Source organism: Podarcis muralis, chromosome 2, assembly GCF_964188315.1.
Source record: "Podarcis muralis chromosome 2, rPodMur119.hap1.1, whole genome shotgun sequence".
Taxonomy (NCBI): domain Eukaryota; kingdom Metazoa; phylum Chordata; class Lepidosauria; order Squamata; family Lacertidae; genus Podarcis; species Podarcis muralis.
In genome coordinates this window covers 42,663,912-42,681,784 of record NC_135656.1, presented here as the reverse complement: position 1 = coordinate 42,681,784, position 17,873 = coordinate 42,663,912, and the positions used below count along the sequence as shown (strand labels likewise).

Below are 17,873 nucleotides of genomic sequence, written 5' to 3'. Positions count from 1 at the left end.
TGGGAGACAGTTTTACTAAAGGCATACTGTGAAAGTCCGCCATTTCAAGGTTCTGTATCAGGTGGGAGAAGAAACTTCAGGAGAAGGGCCAAGATTAACACCAACATTTAGTCTCATCCTAGCCTATATTCAATATTAAATTGGGGTGGGGAGACCTCATTGATCATGACACATTAGCTGAAGATTAAACTATTGATGCCTACTCTTAATAGACCCATAGCCTTTAAAAAGATGTGATGTTTGGCTCTGGAGCAGTTCTAAGCTTAAATGTTCCTTAATACCAATTTCATTCTATATCTTTTAAGTTTATGAGGCTGCTGTGAGACAGCCTCTATTTAAAGGGCCTATGAAGGGAGAGCAGAAGAGCAGAAAGGGCCATGACTTTGTCCATCAATGGTTATTACCAGTGCTTTTTTTCAAGAAAATAGGTGCCAGAACCCACCGTGAAGTTGTTACAGTAAGTTGCTGTTCGACACCTGAACAGATGTTGGTTTGACAACAGCTTTGTTCACCACAGGCAGAGGCGCGAAAAACTATGGCAAGTTGTCTCCCTAGCTGATTCTGGTTCTGGTGCAGGTCAAATAAATGTGCCCCTGCCACTGCCAGAGCCAGTGTGGTGTAGTGGTTAAGAGTGGTGGACTCATAATCTGGTGAACCGGGTTCGCGTCCCCGCTCCTCCACATGCAGCTGCTGGGTGACCTTGGGCTAGTCACACTTCTCTGAAGTCTCTCAGCCTCACTCACCAAGTGTTTGCTGTGGGGGAGGAAGGGAAGTACGTAAAGGCAAGAAGCAGGCAGGGGGAGCGCTGTCCCTCAATGGTACCCAACTGAGAGGTGCCAGAACTGTGTTCCAGCACTCTCTGGCTGAAAAAATGCACTGGTTTTTACCTTGGCAACAGACTGAGCAGGCACATAGGTAACCTGGTTTCCCCCACTATGGGTGAGAGGCATTGTCTTTCTTTCTTTCTTTCTTTCTTTCTTTCTTTCTTTCTTTCTTTCTTTCTTTCTTTCTTCTTTTTAATTGGATTAGTCCAACAAAAAAAGGAGAGAAACAAGATAAAGAAAACCAGTATACAACGAAAGGTGAGTAAGCACAAAGCTTTCAGCCGTGTACAGAGACTGTGCAAAGCAATGGGGCAGTGCATCTGGCTGTTAACCAGAGGGTTGGTGGGTAGGATTCCTGCATTACAGGGGGCTGGACAAGATGACCCTCGGGGTGCCTTCCAAATCTACAATTCTATAATTCACAATGTAGGGATTATAGTCATTTAGAAACATTTAACTTAGGCTTGAAAGACAAATACCCGGAAGAAGCAGCAGGTGAGCAATAGGTTCTATCGCTTTGGGGGAGAGAGAGAGAGTCAGGGAAGACCTTCATCTTGGTACTGGGTATTAGCACCACATTCTCCCATACCCTTTTGGAGAGGCAAACCATTGCCATAGCTGCATTACCAATACACATGTCCATCTTAGTGTCAATGGAAAGCTTGCTGGTTATGGTGGAACCCACATAGGTAAAATTGTCTGTTATTATAAAGCCCAATCAAATGATGACAAGAGTCATTAATGTTTCCATTTACAGGTAAGTAAAAGTCATAAAAATCAACCAAACAGCTGCAAAATCCTCTGGTTTTTTGCCCCCCCCCCCAACTCTTAGATGGTGCCTGAGTTTTTCCAAGACTGCAATGTGCAGAGCTTCCCTAATCCAATTATTCGCTGTGATGTTTGAGCAACCCTAATCCAATTATTTGCTGTGATGTTTGAGCAACCGTTATACCCCTGGGCCACTATGAGCTGAGCAGCCATTATCAGATAGATAATAAAGAGTTTCAGCATGACAGAGAAGTTACTGCCTTTGAATATAGGTAGGTGGCACAAAGCCAGGTCTGCCTGTACCGCATTACCAATAATAGTGCTAATTTCTGCTATTACAGTGGACCAGAAAGTGCGAACTGATGGGCAGGGGCACCAAAGGTGCCAATATGTCCCTATGGCTCCACGATTACACCAACAGAACTTGTTACCTGGTTTCTAAAAGTGATCCCCATCCATGCAGACATGAGAAAACAACTGTGAATTATTTTCATTGAATTTTCTGTAATGGTGGTTGAAACTGAAGAAAATGGTTTTGAGGGCCAGATCTTACTCCACCTTAACCATATTAATTTCCTCTCCCAGGTCCTGTCCCCCAATGGAGTTCACACTGGAGCGCGGTAGACTCATAATCTGGTAAACGTCCCTGCTCCTCCACATGCAGCTGCTGGGTGACCTTGGGCTAGTCATACTTCTCTGAAGCCTCTCAGCCCCAGTGGCGTAGTGTGGGTTGTCAGCACCCGGGGCAAGGCAAGTAATTTGCGCCCCCTAACCCGTGGATTTGCGCCCCCTAACCCTAACCCCCAGATGTTGCGCCCGGTGCGGCCGGCCCCCCATGCACCCCCCATGCTACGCCACTGCTCAGCCCCACTCACCTCACAGAGTGTTTGTTGTGGGGGAGGAAGGGAAAGGAGAATGTTAGCTGCTTTGAGACTCCTTCAGGTATAGATAAAGTGGGATATCAAATCCAAACTCCTCCTCCTCCTCCTCCTCTTCTTCTTCAAACCACACAATGAAGGATATAAAAAGTTTAAGGTTTTGCATGACTTTCAGGGACTGTCCCCTTTATTTGGTGGCTGGCAGTGTTAAAATGTGTTCAAAATGCATTTAAAATGGAGATGAAATCTGGATAATATGCACTGTATTTCTGTTTAAACTGTACTCATTATTTCCAAATTTGCATCTCTACACGTCCTCTTCTACATGCAAATTTAGAAATAATGACTACAATTTAAACAGAAATACAATATACCTCCGCCATAGTTAGGAAGTCTACAAAACTGGGCTCTCATTATTATTCTTTTCCAGCTAATGCACTTCCTTGATGATATGAAAGTGGCCTCCGTAGTTATTGCCTGTATAATTCTTTTTTTTTTTTTTTACTGTACTATTCTGCTTTTACGTTTCGGTTCTGTTATTCCTCTTTTAATGTGTTTAAAGAAGAAGAAGAAGTGTTGTATAAACTGCCTTGAAAATGAAAGTTCAGACATAGGCTCTAAATATTTTATAAACATGCAAAAAAAAACCCACTTACTGGCTATAGGAAATCAGGTACCTGCACCTTTAGTTGTTCTGGAATACCTTCTCTGTGGGTTGTAAAGATGTTAGGCACATTAGCCAAGCAAAGTGAGGAGCTTTGCAAGCTACAGAGAATATGCTCCAGGACAACCACAGGCACATGTTTCCAATCTCCTGTTCATGTAATCCCTATGGTTCCTGGTTTCTGACTGGGCTACTGACATAACCCCACTTCTATGCATGTTTTCTTATAAATCAGTCCTACTGAATCTTATGCACACTCTAAGTCAGTGTGCATAGGATCTTATACTTACCCACTGTGATAACTAACAGTAATGGCTGGTGCCCATTAGAACTGGCAGGACAGAAGGCAGAGAGAGTAAGAGTAGGTGGAGCCAGAGCCAATGACCGGTGTAGCGAACCAGTTCTAGTTCTGCCTCTTCCTCCTCCTTCCTGCTGAGTTATACAAGGGGCAACAGGAAGTTGATGAACAGAAACAGATGCACATATATGCACTCACAAAACCCCACATGGATTCTTGCTGGTCTGCAAAAACCTTTTCCTTCTCCATAGAACCTGCAGCGCAGTAAGGAGGCCAACTAGGGTTGCCATATTTCAAAAAGTAAAAACCAGGACCACCCAAAACTGTAGAGCTTCTTTAAAGGAAAACCAGCATGGCAGCCCTAAGTTTGACTACTTACATCTTAACACAGTGTTGACAATGGCTGTATAAAAGCAGTTTTTCTTTGGGCACCAATGTGCTTAGTTTGGACCTTTTTAAAATGTGCATTCCAGATTAATTGGGTATTAACAGCACAATCCCAGGCATCTTTACTGAGAAGCCTCACTGCGTTCCCATATAAGCAACAGGACTGCAGCCTGAAACATCGTCCAGTAGGTGGCCCTTGAGAACACAGAACCATGTGCGGAATGAACCCACCAGGAGGAGCAATAGCTGTTGATAATGTAATTTTCCAGAACTTCGGGTGAAATTATTGTGGCTACTGCTCACTTCAACCTGCCTAAGCGACACCTTCTAATGAGAATGACAAGAAGGAACATTTTGTGCTTTTTGACCTCTGGATTATCCCATCTTCACGGCAGGAGAAAGGTGAAACATCTTAAAAGGAGGTTGCTACTATCTAATGTCTGTCTGCAATGGTATGGACAATGTAACCTATGCTGCTGGCCCTGTGGCAGTGTGGTGTAGTGGTTACAGTGCTGGATGAGTAGAACTTGGGAAACACAGGTTTTAAATGTATTTAAGCCTCGGAGGAAATGCAGTTTGAAAAAGCTTTATTCTTACATTTGAGGCTCCAGGATAAATCCAAGATGGGGCACCAAACACAAAACCATGTGCTGAAGAAGGCAGAGTACACTCATGTTATCCACTCCACAAACACAAAAAGAGGCTTCCTTCTGCTAATCTCGTGGCATAGCACTTCGGTTCAGATTCCTGCATCATTTAAGTTAAAACTAAAATCCACAATCAGACCTTCCCCCAAGTCATTATTACTGTGTATTGATGAACTAAAATCCTTAGTGTTCTGGTTATTGTATTGAAATAACCACGAATTTCTATCTGTAAGACACAGGTCATCTTTCTCTATCGTCTTTGTCCTTCTCAGCATCCTTTGGCAGCACAGACCAGGCAGAATCGTTCATGACGGAAGCCAGGTCAGGCGAAAGGGTTAAGTTCCCTCCATGACAAATTTCACTTCCGCATTGCGGCAGCCTGAGTGCACGCCGTTGTCCCCAACCCGCTGTCGGAAAAGGAAGGGGAACGCCTTCTTGAAGGATTTGCGGAAGCTGTCTCCCATGAAAGCATAGACAATGGGGTTGAGAGACGAGTTGGCATATGACATGCAATTGGCCCACGTCTTGATCTTGTAGGTCTCATAGTTGGCCTGGAAGTGGCGGTAGAAGCCCTGGAAGAGCAAGTAAAGCTGGATAGGACCCCAGCAAATGGTGAACAGCAGCACAATCACCACCACCATCTTGGAAATCTTGGCCCTCATGGCAGCTGAGCGCTCAGACATGTGTTGCACCTGCTGGGACTGAACAGAAAAGTCACAGGTGATCCACCCAGTGTAAGAGAATAGGAAGAGTCCTGGTGGATCACACCAAAGGCCCATCTAAACCCAGCGTCCTGTTCTCAGATGCCTATTGGGAGCCTGAAAACAGGACATGCGGGTAACAGCACTCTGCCCACACAGCATTATGAGAGAGGGAGATCCACTTTCTCCATGCCATGCATGATTTTATAAATTTCTATCATGCCCCCCCCCCGATCATTTTTTTAAACTGAAAAGCCCCCAATGTTGTAATCTTTCCTCATAAGGGAGCTGCTCCAACCCCTTGATCATTTTAGTTGCCCTTTTTGGAAACTTGCTACATGATAAGAGAATAGGGGAGGAATTTGACGTCCTGCTCTTCTACTTGTTCGATCAGTGAAAGCCTTTCGGCTTAGCAGGTGGAATGACCCCCCCTCTCTCCTCCCCACATGCCTTGTTCCAAGGGTTCTCCCGACCCCCTAACCACCACCCACCAAACAGGAGGCCTGGAGGGGAGGCAGAAAAGCCCCAAAGCCCCATTATGCAAGTGGAAGAATAATAATAATAATAATAATAATAATAATAATAATAATAATACTTTATTTATACCCCACCCATTTGGGCTGGGTTTTCCCAGCCACTCTGGGAGGCTTCGAACAAAATATTTAAAACACAATAAAAATTAAAAATATAATAAAAATCAGTCCTTGTGCAGGACTTATGTTGACTTAAGGGCCAGATTAAGACCCTTAAAGGTCCTAAGCATGTAAAAGATTTTGGTGCCCCCATATATATCTAATTCAAAATATAAACATGTGAGCCTTGGTGGACCAAGTGGCAGTTTACCAGATTTTAATTTTGTTATATATTTTGTTGTATATCATTAATCTCTATTATTATTATTATTATTATTATTATTATTATTATTATTATTATTATTATTTCTTTTTATTCTTGCACAGATATATATGTAATTTTTTCATTTATTGTGGAGGCCATTTTTTCCCCAGCTGCACCATATGGCCCATGGTAAATTCAGCAATGGAATTTTTTTGTCGTGACCCCCCCCCCCCTTCTCTTGATGCCCTAAGCACATGTGTCTTTTGCGTAATGGTTAATCCAGCCCCATTGACAGGGCTTGTTAGTTGACTCCTCCCCTAGGTGTTTAGTACTTTGCCTGTCTTTCAGCAGTTTGGTATAGATTTCATAGGCCTCCTTTAGAATAGCGAAATTGAAAATTTGCCTGTGATGTGTATAGGGTGACAGAGTTGTGAAAGCCCAACAAGAAACAGGGTGACCATTCAATTTCTGTCCACCGACTTACCTGGTAATCATGGTCCATGGGTTCCACCACAGGGCGTCCAAGGCGCTTGAGCATAATAGAGTAGCAAAGGCAGATTGTGAGGAGGGGCAACAGATAGACAGCCAAGAAAGTGTATAGAATGAAGATGCGCTCCTGGCTCTTGCTGGTGAATGCCTCAATACAGTAGGTGCGCAAGCCGTACCAGTAGCCGACCTCAGTGCGATGGTACACAGCCATGGGCAATGAGAGAATGAAGGAACCTAGGGGGTCAAAGACACAGATGTCAGGCTCCTATGCAGCGATGCTCCATCTTGTAACCTGCAGAGATCAAAATAACGTCAATGAGCAACAGTAAACAAACCAGGCCTTATCTAGATACCATGTGATTAAGGCAGATCCTGTTTTATAGTAAATAGGAGTGGGCCTGTGAAGAAAAGGTGAGACCAGGATTTTGACAGCAACTGAAGTGAACATTAGTGCCAGTGAAGACACTGGAACCACCAATTCTGCTTATAGCCTGCTTATTTCTTAACATACTGCAGGGTGTTAATTAACTTCCCAATGTCATTGTGTTTCTGTTATCAATACTGATTTATGAATGAAAACAAAAAAAAAATTCCTTCCAGTAGCACCTTAAAGACCAACTAAGTTAGTTCTTGGTATGAGCTTTCGTGTGCATGCACACTTCTTCAGATACACTGAAACAGAAGTTGCCAGATCCTTCTATATAGTGAGAAGGTGGGGAGGGGTATTACTCAGAAGGGTGGTGGGAATGGGTGATTGGCAGATAGCTGTGATGAGCCTGTTGACGACTCTTAACGACTGCAATAGGTCTTACAGGAAAAAGCAAGGGGTGAGAAGGTGAAAAATGGCTTTGTCATGTATAATGAGATAAGAATCCAATGTCTTTGTTCAGACCAGGTCTCTCCATGGTTTTAAGTTTGGTAATGAGTTGCAATTCAGCAGCTTCTCTTTCCAGTCTATTTCTGAAATTCCTTTGTAGTAAAACAGCTACTTTGAGATCTTGTATAGAATGTCCTGGGAGATTGAAGTGTTCTCCTACTGGTTTCTCTGTCTTGTGATTCTTGATGTCAGATTTATGTCCGTTTATTCTTTGGCGTAAGGTTTGGCCTGTTTGTCCAATATAGAGAGCTGAAGGACACTGTTGGCATTTGATGGCATACACAATGTTAGATGATGAGCAATTAAATAGTCCCGAGATGGTATGTGTGATGTTGTTGGGGCCAGTAATGGTGTTGTCCGGGTGTATGTGGCAGCAAAGTTGGCATCTGGGTTTATTGCAGGCTCTGGTGCCAGTGTCCGTGTTAAGTCTGGTTGTAGTATTATTGTGGGTTAGGAGTTGTTTAAGATTGAGTGGTTGTCTGTAGGCAATGAAAGGTCTTCCTCCCAGAGCTTGAGAAAGAGAACTGTCATTGTCCAGGAGAGGTTGTAGATCTCTGATGATGCGTTGTACTGTTTTGACTTGGGAGCTGTATGTGATGACTAGAGGTGTTCTGTTATTTTCTTTTTTGGGTCTGTTTTGCAGCAAGTTCTCTCTGGGTATCAGTCTGGCTCTGTTGATCTGTTGTCTAACTTCATCTGCTGGGTATTTTAGTTCTAAAAAGGTTTGCTGTAGATCTCTTAGGTGAGAGTCTCTGTCTGTAGAATTGGAACAGGTACGGCTGTAACGTAGTGCCTGGCTATATACAATGGACTGTTTGCTATATACTGGAAAGAGAAGCTGCTGAATTGCAACTCATTACCAAACTTAAAACCATGGAGAGACCTGGTCTGAACAAAGACATTGGATTCTTATCTCATTATACATGACAAAGCCATTTTTCACCTTCTCACCCCTTGCTTTTTCCTGTAAGACCTATTGCAGTCGTTAAGAGTCGTCAACAGGCTCATCACAGCTATCTGCCAATCACCCATTCCCACCACCCTTCTGAGTAATACCCCTCCCCACCTTCTCACTATATAGAAGGATCTGGCAACTTCTGTTTCAGTGTATCTGAAGAAGTGTGCATACACACGAAAGCTCATACCAAGAACTAACTTAGTTGGTCTTTAAGGTGCTACTGGAAGGAATTTTTTTTGTTTTGACTATGGCAGACCAACACGGCTACCTTTCTGTAACTGGATTTATGAATGGTTACTGCACCCATCTTACACACATGTGTGCTTTAAAGAAATTATGACAATCTGTATTTTTTGCACCCCATTACTCTCTGACCTCACTGTGTATGATTATTCTCTATAAAAGGTTAAAAAAAGAGAAAGGGTAAAGGACTCCTAGACGGTTAAGTATACCCACATGTAAAAATCCCTGCTAGCAGAGGGTTGCATGTTATGCATCTGATGAAGTGGACTGTAGCCCATGAAATTAGCTATTTTGGTCTATTAAGAAGTTGGTATTATCATCTAAGCAAGTACCAACTTCTTCTTGATTGACCAAAGTAAATATGTACACCAAAGAGTCAATAAAGAAGCTGGTTCTTGCTTAGATTCTGAGTGACAAGCCTGATACCAGGAATACCAAACTGGATGGGTTAGGATTTACACTTACCTGGCTCCTCCGTATCAAGCAAGCGCCAGCCCCTTTCTTCCCCATAAATTTGTGTTCATAGACTTTGCTGCCCTCACTCACCAATCCAGATCGCAAAGCTGACTGCCATGGCTACCTGGGGGGTCCGATAACGGAGTGATTGCAGTGGGTACAGTGTGGCGTAGCAGCGGTCCATACTCATCGCCATTAGAGTGATGCACGTAGCCTGCACGGTTACCTGGTGAGAAGAGAAACAACTGGCAAAGGGGGACCATATGATCTGTTCCTGTAGACTCCAGCACTCACCTCCACCCCCTTCACGGGAAAGGGACTGTTCCCAAACAGCTGCACATATGTGTATGATATACAGTGCACAGACACTCGCCCTCACTGCAACACACGTAATATCGTAAATCCACTAAAATATCACACATAGATTCTTCCACCATTCAAGCTCACCTGCTGCAAATAGTTGACGAATTTGCACATGAAGTCCCCAAACACCCAGCTGGGGAGGGGATAGAGCGTGGCAGTGAAGGGAACGCAGCACACTAAGAAAATTATGTCAGTGGTAGCCAGGTTTGCTGCAAAAGATACAGAGTCAACATTAGCATGGGACTTAGGCATAATAGGCGTAATAAAGATCACACATGCGTGTGCTTGAATCAGTATTGGTTGCAGTGGGAAGTTCCTGTTACTGCCTCCCTCCATCTTACTGCCTCCGTTATTAACAACAATCCAATCAAACGGGAGACATATAAATAATAAAAAGTTTCTTATTAACATCATCATCATCACCATCACATACAAGAGCGATTTATAAAAGATTTCTGTTTACTGAGGCATGTAATGGCTGAAAGATACTGCTCCTGGAAACCTTAAAATGGTATGGAAGATGGAGCAAGCTTGTTTTCTACTGCTCTTGAGGGTACGACTTGAGGCAATGGCTTCAAGTTACAAGAAAGGAGATTCCGACTAAACATTCGGAAAAACTATCTGGCAGTAAAAGCTGTTAGGCAGTGGAACAGACTCCCATGAGAGGTGGTGGACTCTCCTTCCTTGGAGGGTTTTAAGCAGAGGTTGGGTGGCCATCTGCCATGGATGCTTTAGCCGAGATTCCTGCATTGCAGAGGGTTGGACTCGATGACCCTTGGGTCCCTTCCAGCTCTATCAAAGTTTCTATCATTTGCCGTGGAGACATGTGGTTGTTTTGAAATGTTTTTACTTATATTATTCACAATTCCTTTGCTTTGCGGATTACTGCTCCAGGCTCTTTTAGGAAGAATTGTGGCACTTAAAAATGAAATAAATAAATATTATTCTGCTTCGTGTTGCTCACTGGATGCTCACTGCATCCAGAATTTTGGAATAGTGACATTTCTGATGGAGCCCCTTGAACACTCCAGAATAAAGGAACATTGAGACCAGGGCTGTTGTTGCTAGTTACTCCTGTGGTATCTTTGCACAGTTCCTGTATAAATCTGCTTCCAGAACTGCAAGTGCAGGTGGTGATGGTGTTTTATTTCCTATCAATAACACTTTAAAATTGAGCAATTTGCACCAATGTATCCCTACACATACCAGGATATTTGAGGATATTTGGTGAGCCAACATGAAGGTGATGTGGGATTCAGGATTGGAGTGATCATTCTGTGATATTTTGGCAGCAGTGGACAGAGCTGTAATTTTTAAATAAATGTTTTAATAAAAGGGGGGCCACTAGGGGGTGCATTGGAAGATGGCCGACAATACCATCTCTCTGACCCACACGTGGTAATTAAGAGGCTGTTATGGGAGTAGGCAGCCTCCCTTGTTGCCCCAAGGAAATGGGGAACACTGCCCTTGCCTGCTGTGCCCATAAATCACCCCCTAATTCGAAAGAAGGGGGTGAGGGCCCTAGGCAGAATGCCCCCGTGTGGACCTTGGCTCTCCTGGACGCTGTCTCTGATCGCGCACTAGCTGCAGCAATTTGTAATAATTAATTACAAAAGAAGCAAATGCACATATTTCAAGTGAAGAAGGGGAGTGAAGTCTGTTATTTTAAGTGACCTCTGCGAAAGAAGACGACGGGTTGGAGAAACAGGAATATTTTACGATGAAGATACACCAAAGGCTGGGTATGTTGACAATGGGACTGAATGGGGGGGGACAACCTTTTTTACTTTCCTTCTATGTGATTTACAAGAACCCCTCCTCATTAGAATCGTCGGTTGAACTGACCCAAGCAGGATGATTAAGGTCTGTGTGGAGATAAACTTTAACCAAAAGTATGCTTTATGGAGGAGATATGAAAGGAACATGAATATGAAAGGAATTAAAGAACCTTTTAATGAGGGTGAAAGAGGAGAGCGCAAAATATGGTCTGAAGCTCAACATCAAAAAAACGAAGATCATGGCCACTGGTCCCATCACCTCCTGGCAAATAGAAGGGGAAGAAATGGAGGCAGTGAGAGATTTTATGTTCTTGGGCTCCATGATCACTGCAGATGGTGACAGCAGTCACGAAATTAAAAGACGCCTGCTCCTTGGGAGAAAGGCGATGGCAAATCTAGACAACATCTTAAAAAGTAGAGACATCACCTTACCAACAAAGGTCCGTATAGTTAAAGCCATGGTTTTCCCAGTAGTGATGTATGGAAGTGAGAGCTGGACCATAAAGAAGGCCGATCGCCGAAGAATTGATGCTTTTGAATTATGGTGCTGGAGGAGACTCTTGAGAGTCCCATGGACTGCAAGAAGATCAAACGCATCCATTCTTAAGGAAATCAGACCTGAGTGCTCACTGGAAGGACAGATCGTGAAGTTGAGGCTCCAATACTTTGGCCACCTCATGAGAAGAGAAGACTCCCTGGAAAAGACCCTGATGTTGGGAAAGATGGAGGGCACAAGGAGAAGGGGACGACAGAGGATGAGATGGATGGATAGTGTTCTCGAAGCTACAAACATGAGCCTGACCAAACTGCAGGAGGCGGTGGAAGACAGGAGTGCCTGGCGTGCTCTGGTCCATGGGGTCACGAAGAGTCAGACACGACTAAACGACTAAACAACAACAACAACAACAACAACAATGCTTTATGGAGATCGAGAAGCAATAAGAGCTTTTGGAATGGCGCAGCAATTAATTCGGAGTCGCCATCTTGCCAAAGGATTTATAGCCGGGAGGAGGAACGAACTTATTTTCAGACTGCATTCCTAGTGAATCTCCTCAGAGGTTTTGAGAAAGGAGGCAGATTGGTGAAGATTAATGACACTAAGACTGTTTTGATGTAGTGATGTTGGAAGTGATGTTATATGGAAAACGTCTGGATATGGCTACTGGATAAAAAAAAAATATATCCACGCAGGATTACAAACTGTTCTAACCAGCTTGTGGAGACTATCAGAGGTCACAAAGAGAAAGGAAAAATATATGAAAATAACAACAAGAGATGTGGAAAAACAATAAGAAAGGACTGGATAGTACTGTGAACATCATAAGGTTAGATTTGTGGACATTAAAACAGCAGTAAGAAGCAAGAAGTTGATTGGATCTCCTTCGGAACTTGAAATATGGGTACCCCCAACAAAAATTTAAAATTCGGCTGTGTAATTTGGAATTTATGTAATTTGGTTTGATTTGATGTGATTGGTCGGTTAATAAAAAATTATTCTTAAAAATAAATAAATAACAATTTTAATAAAATTAATTAATTTTTTTAAATACCGGGATATTTAATGCACAAAAAATAGGGCTGAGGACTTCCAGGTGATGTGTTTATTGAGCATTCACACTGATTTGATTGCAGAGAGATTAGACAATGCTGGCTCCTGGGCATCAAAGCAACTGTTATCCCATAACTTTCCCATCACTTTCCTTATTGCAGATAGGTCCAGTCTTTTGGGGAAGCAGATTTGTCGCAAAAGACCACTCAGTTATCTTGAACTGTGCAACCTGCAATTGCTAGTACTGTATGTGTCTGAATCCCACCTGAAAAAGTGATAGTGTGAAAGTGCCCTGAGAGCAGGTTGCAGCCAGTTGGATGCAGCTTTTGGTAAAAGAATGTTAGAAAATAGCTGCATTCATGAAAATGGAGAATGGGTCCAGGGTATAATAGGGTAAATCTAGGTTAGAAGGAGGAGGACCAATAGCAGACCCCAGTAATGACAGAGAATGGGACTGGGAAATACCTCAGAAGAGGAATAGTATACAACTTCTGTCTAGAGCAGTCACAAAACCATTTTTGATGAGATACAAGCCTTCACACTAATAATGGAAAGCCTAACAATGATTGTGAGATGGAAAACAAACTAAACTAGACCATGCAAAACACTGGCAGTCTTCACACACTAAGGAAAAGCAGAGGGCAGGGTGGTGGATCGCGGTAATCAGACAAAGAAACACTTTCTTTGCCAAGGACTGCGAGTGGGGATTTCTCATCTAGACTCACCAAGCTATGCTTTGGATGCAGACGCTGACCAGCTTCACACATTATATTGGCTGAATCCCTTGGCTAGCTCAAGGAAATTGAAAATGTGAAACCATGGGGAGCTTCCCTTTATACTGTCCTTGTCGAACAGCTGTAGTATGGCTCATCAGGCAGCAAATTTGCATGTCTGTTTAGCTTTTCAAAATATTTTGAAGATGTTTTATCACTTCTCATCTGCTGCCTTAGGGAGGAAGGGTAGGATATAGATGTTTAAACAAACTACTTAAATTAAATTAAAGCGCCAATCAGTGAGTTGTAGATGTTTCTCAGACAGTTTAAACATTTAAGGAAACTGAGCACAAAAGGAAGGGAATCCTCTTGCTCCCAAAAGCATAATGTGCATGTTGTACAGTGGTACCTCGGGTTAAGAACTTAATTCGTTCTGGAGGTCCGTTCTTAACCTGAAACTGTTCTTAACCTGAGGTACCACTTTAGCTAATGGGGCCTCCCGCTGCTGCCATGCTGCCGCCGCACAATTTCTGTTCTCATCCTGAAGCAAAGTTCTTAACCTGAGGTACTATTTCTGGGTTAGTGGAGTCTGTAACCTGAAACGCCTGTAACCTGAAGCATCTGTAACCTAAGGTATCATTGTACTGTGTACCTGTTGCTGTTGTGTACTGAATTTGCATCTAGCACTGAGATACCTGTGTGTTCTGCCCCCTCCCCTGGTATCTGTTTAATGGGTAAAATGATTGCCTTTTAAAAGAACAAGCTTATATATCGGGATGGTGAACCTCCAGCCCTCAAGCCTAATTAAGCCTGTTACTGGTCCCATGAAGCTGTTTCCCTCAGACTATGCCTGCCTGCTCCAAACCTAGAATTGTATGTGGAGGAAGGTAAGGACACGGTTCAAAAGAAACATTCAGGAGCTTAAAGTGAGCTCCCGAGGGTTCCTTTGCATGTTTTCTCAGAACAGAGTCCACTATTTCAACGCTGAACTCAGTGGGACTTACTTCTAAGTAGACACTATAGCTGTGGCACACAATCTAAATATATTGATAGTACACGGAGAGGTATGAAATTGTGAGAGTTGTTATATCAGGGTGCCAAATTTGTATGGTAAATAATGGAAGAAACAGATTAAGTAATATCCCAATTTGCAGTATTTTCTTTTGGTAAATCAACATACATCTTGAAGATAAATTACATCCGCAATTATTTTAAAGTTAGAGCAAGTGTACTGAAGATTCCTGATGAGCATAGAGGAGAGTAAGATTCTCTTCCCCTGACAGTAGATAATCACTGGAAGACATCAGAACAAGTTATATACTGTACCAGGAATTGTGCAAGCAGGAGGCTACAGGTCACTATGGACCATAAATGTACTCTTAGAAGCTCTTAGAATTATAAGGTCGGAAGGGACCCGAAGGATCATCCAGTCCATTCCCCTGCAATGCAGGAATATGCAGTTGCCCCATATGGGGATTGAAATTGAACCTGCAACCTTGGCATTGTCAGCACCATGTTCTAACCAACTGAGATATCCAGCTGGATGAGAATCAGTTGAAATGAAAATAAAAATTGGGATGGATGGGTATTTTAACCATCTGTCTGCGAAATCAGTAAAATGCAATCAAGACTGACTTGTCTTAGCAGTGGGAGGCTGACCAATAATAGGTAATACTTTATTTACCACACCGGGTGGAGAAGGCATGTCAGGCAAATTCACTACGAGGTTAGTTTTCAACAGCCTTTCCTGTCTTGTTTATGTTATGGAAGAACATTGGGTAACATTGGGAAAGGGCTGTGCATACTGGGGATATGAAATATTCCATTAGCAATCCTGGTTAGGACGGATGGGCACTCTCTGGCATAACAGAAGCCTAAAGTCATGTCTGGGCACTGTAACATGTGGCAGGTTGAAGAAGATCAGAGAGGAGAGTTGGAAGAAGTTTTACACTCCTTCTTCCTGCCCAGACACCTGTCAGCAGTCAAGGTGCTCGGGGGGCAAGCCTAGAGCACAGGAAAGCAAGCAGGCAGGGTTCACTCACCAATGTAGAAGTTGGTGGCTGTGCGCATCTGGCGGTGCTTGCTGATGACATAGATGACCAGTGAGTTCCCCACCAGACCAAGCAGCATGATGAGGGCGTAGAAGACAGGCACAAGCCAGGCGTCGGTCAGAAACGGGGGTGAGGTGTCCTCCTCTCCACTGCTGTTGAAGATCCACAGCTGCATCCCAACTGGAAGGGCACCATCTGTGCTGGGCCCAACACTGCTCAGCTCCATCAACCAGGGCGTGGTGGGTTCTGCTGTCCCGCTGGACCAGGCCTCAGAAGGCGAAAGTTCAGCCTCCATTCCTGAAGCGAAGAGGAGGACCCACAACAACCCTACCTGGGCAGCCTTCCTTCCTAAGCAACGTGGGTGGGAAGTCTTACTAATTTCTCTGAAGAGAGAGAGAGAGAGAGAGAGAGAGAGAGAGAGAGAGAGAGAGAGAGAGAGATGATGTAGCAGGGACTGGAGCAACTACTGATGTCCCAAGGGTGATCAATTTCCTCTTAGCCACAGGAGAGAGGGGTGTGTGACTTGCAAAGTCCTGGCAGAAATAGGGTTGGGTGCCAAATGTAGGGAAAGGAGACATCCCCCATTAAATTTCAAAGCTTCAGCAGGTCTTTGGGTGGAAGGAAAAAAACAATTAAGAAGCTTCCTAAGGTTTCTCATACCTTTCAGGCTCAGGGGCAGTAGCAAGGTGATGCAGCAACTATTAGCGGTGGGGTTGGCAAAAGAGCATCTTTTGCGCTGGTGGGTTCTCTCTGAGTTGATCCCATTATTCCTGCAATCCTTCTCCTGTGCCAGAACAGAAACCCCCGCACACCCCTTCACCCTCATCTGCACCACAGCGTGCTGGCAACTCTCTCTCCTCTCCGTCTGCCCTTTCCACTACGCTGGGGGTTCCTGAGCTTCTTCCTGTACCAACTCCTTCTTTTCCACCCGCCTCCTTTGGCGCAGCATCCTTCCCGGGACTTACCCTGACCGACGCTGGGCTCTGCACCCAAGGAGAGGCACCGCAAGCAAGCTGAACTTGCCGATGAGGGGAGGAAGAGGCGGCTCTGATTGGCTCCCAGGGATGCAGTCCACAAGTGCGCGGGGGAGGCTTGAAGATGCCCAGTCCGGGACGAAGGGAGCAGCAGGCAAGTGCACAGCAGAAAGGATCCACGCGATGCGCGGTAGTGTTTGGCAGAAAAGAAGAAGACCATCCTCTGTCTCACACGCCGGCTCGGCTGCAACCCCTCCCGCAGAGCGGGAAAGCAGAGGCGAAAAGAGAGCGAGGAGATCAAACGTGGACTCTTAGAAATGTGAGTCTGGCGGACGGGAGGACTCCAGAGGTCTCCCTGAAAGTTACTCGGTGAGAACACAGAGGCCACTATTTTCCTGAGATGACTGTGGGTGTTTTTCGTGGTCCTCTCTGATTTAAATCGAGGAAGGAATCGCAAGCCTTACTTCTTTCTGCAGAGGTACTGAACTTTACCAACGACTTGCAACGGGTTGACCCTGGGGATCCCCTCCAACTCCACAATTCTATGAATCCATGACACAAAAAACTTTCCCGGTTTTCCTGCATATTTGAATTCTTTGACAATTTGAATGGGACTGTGAGTTATTGGGTGGGTGAGTGGGGGGCTGATTTTCCTTTTCAGCATTACTGAAAACTTTCAGTTAGGTTTAAGCACACTATCCTGCACAATTAAAAAATGAACAAAATCTTTATTTTATTTGCAAAAAAACCCCAAAAAACCCATAAGTACCTAAAGTTCAAGAAAACCCATTTAAAGAAAAATAAATCCTTGATGAGTTCCCTGCTCCCTTTTAAATAAATGGCTTGCATTTCAGAAGGACTCAGGTTCAAATCTGGGCATCTCCAAGTGAAAGCACTTCAGCAGTAGGTGATGGGGGGGGGGGGGACAGTACTGAGCTACATGGACAAATGTTGGCTCCTTGCCTAGTAATTGTTTGAAATGGTAGCCTGTGAGTTGGAATCACTCATTTGCTTAAACATCCAAAACATCTATAGACCAACCTTCAACACATGCTGTGCTCCGCCCCGCCTTATGGTGAATGGGGTTATATAATGAGGGGGGTTCTAGGTCCCCTCCTGCCCCAATCACAACAAGCCTCTGAGGGTAAATCAAGTTTGGAAAAGGTTGGCACCTTCATGGCCTGACACAGATTGAACCTAGGCCTCCACTGTTTGTTTCCAACACTTGATCCGAAGGGATTCTCAAGCTTCTGATACTTGAAGCAAGGTTTGGAGAAGAGCCCTTCCCATGGTACACAGGGAGAGGGTCATCTTCTGTTTTATAATTAGGGCATGAATTTATTATAGGGACCACCTCTGTTTGGGGAACAAGGCAGACCTAAGCAACCAACCTCAGCCAGGTCCTTCAAAAATCATAC

The 17,873-nt window shown here is 44.1% G+C and overlaps 1 protein-coding gene across 2 annotated transcripts; it reads right to left on the bottom strand.

Annotated features, from left to right (window-relative positions):
- Positions 1-4,396: 4,396 nt before the first annotated feature.
- LOC114592729 (G-protein coupled receptor 54-like) lies at positions 4,397-16,796 on the bottom strand. Of its 2 annotated transcripts, none has more exons than XM_028721017.2 (6): positions 16,447-16,796; positions 15,473-15,864; positions 9,475-9,599; positions 9,118-9,253; positions 6,489-6,727; positions 4,397-5,167 (listed from the first exon to the last, which is right to left on the bottom strand). In XM_028721017.2, the coding sequence occupies exons 2-6, from the start codon at positions 15,774-15,776 to the stop codon at positions 4,802-4,804; spliced, it is 1,170 nt and encodes a 389-aa protein (XP_028576850.1). In that variant the 5' UTR covers positions 15,777-15,864; positions 16,447-16,796; the 3' UTR covers positions 4,397-4,801. The 2 variants fall into 2 exon arrangements, with proteins under 2 accessions (XP_028576850.1, XP_077780481.1); XM_077924355.1 differs by lacking the exon at positions 16,447-16,796 and adding an exon at positions 16,142-16,422.
- Between the last annotated feature and the right edge of the window lie 1,077 nt (positions 16,797-17,873).

What these genes read in the sequence shown, in the direction of transcription:
- LOC114592729 (XM_028721017.2), bottom strand. Translation starts at nt 15,776, where the DNA reads ATGGAGGCTGAACTTTCGCCTTCTGAGGCCTGGTCCAGCGGGACAGCA. An exon ending in AGCCACCAACTTCTACATTG is followed by an intron (nt 9,600 to 15,472) that starts GTGAGTGAACCC and finishes TATCTTTTGCAG; the next exon opens with CAAACCTGGCTACCACTGAC. An exon ending in CCATGGACCATGATTACCAG is followed by an intron (nt 5,168 to 6,488) that starts GTAAGTCGGTGG and finishes TTTTCTGTTCAG; the next exon opens with TCCCAGCAGGTGCAACACAT.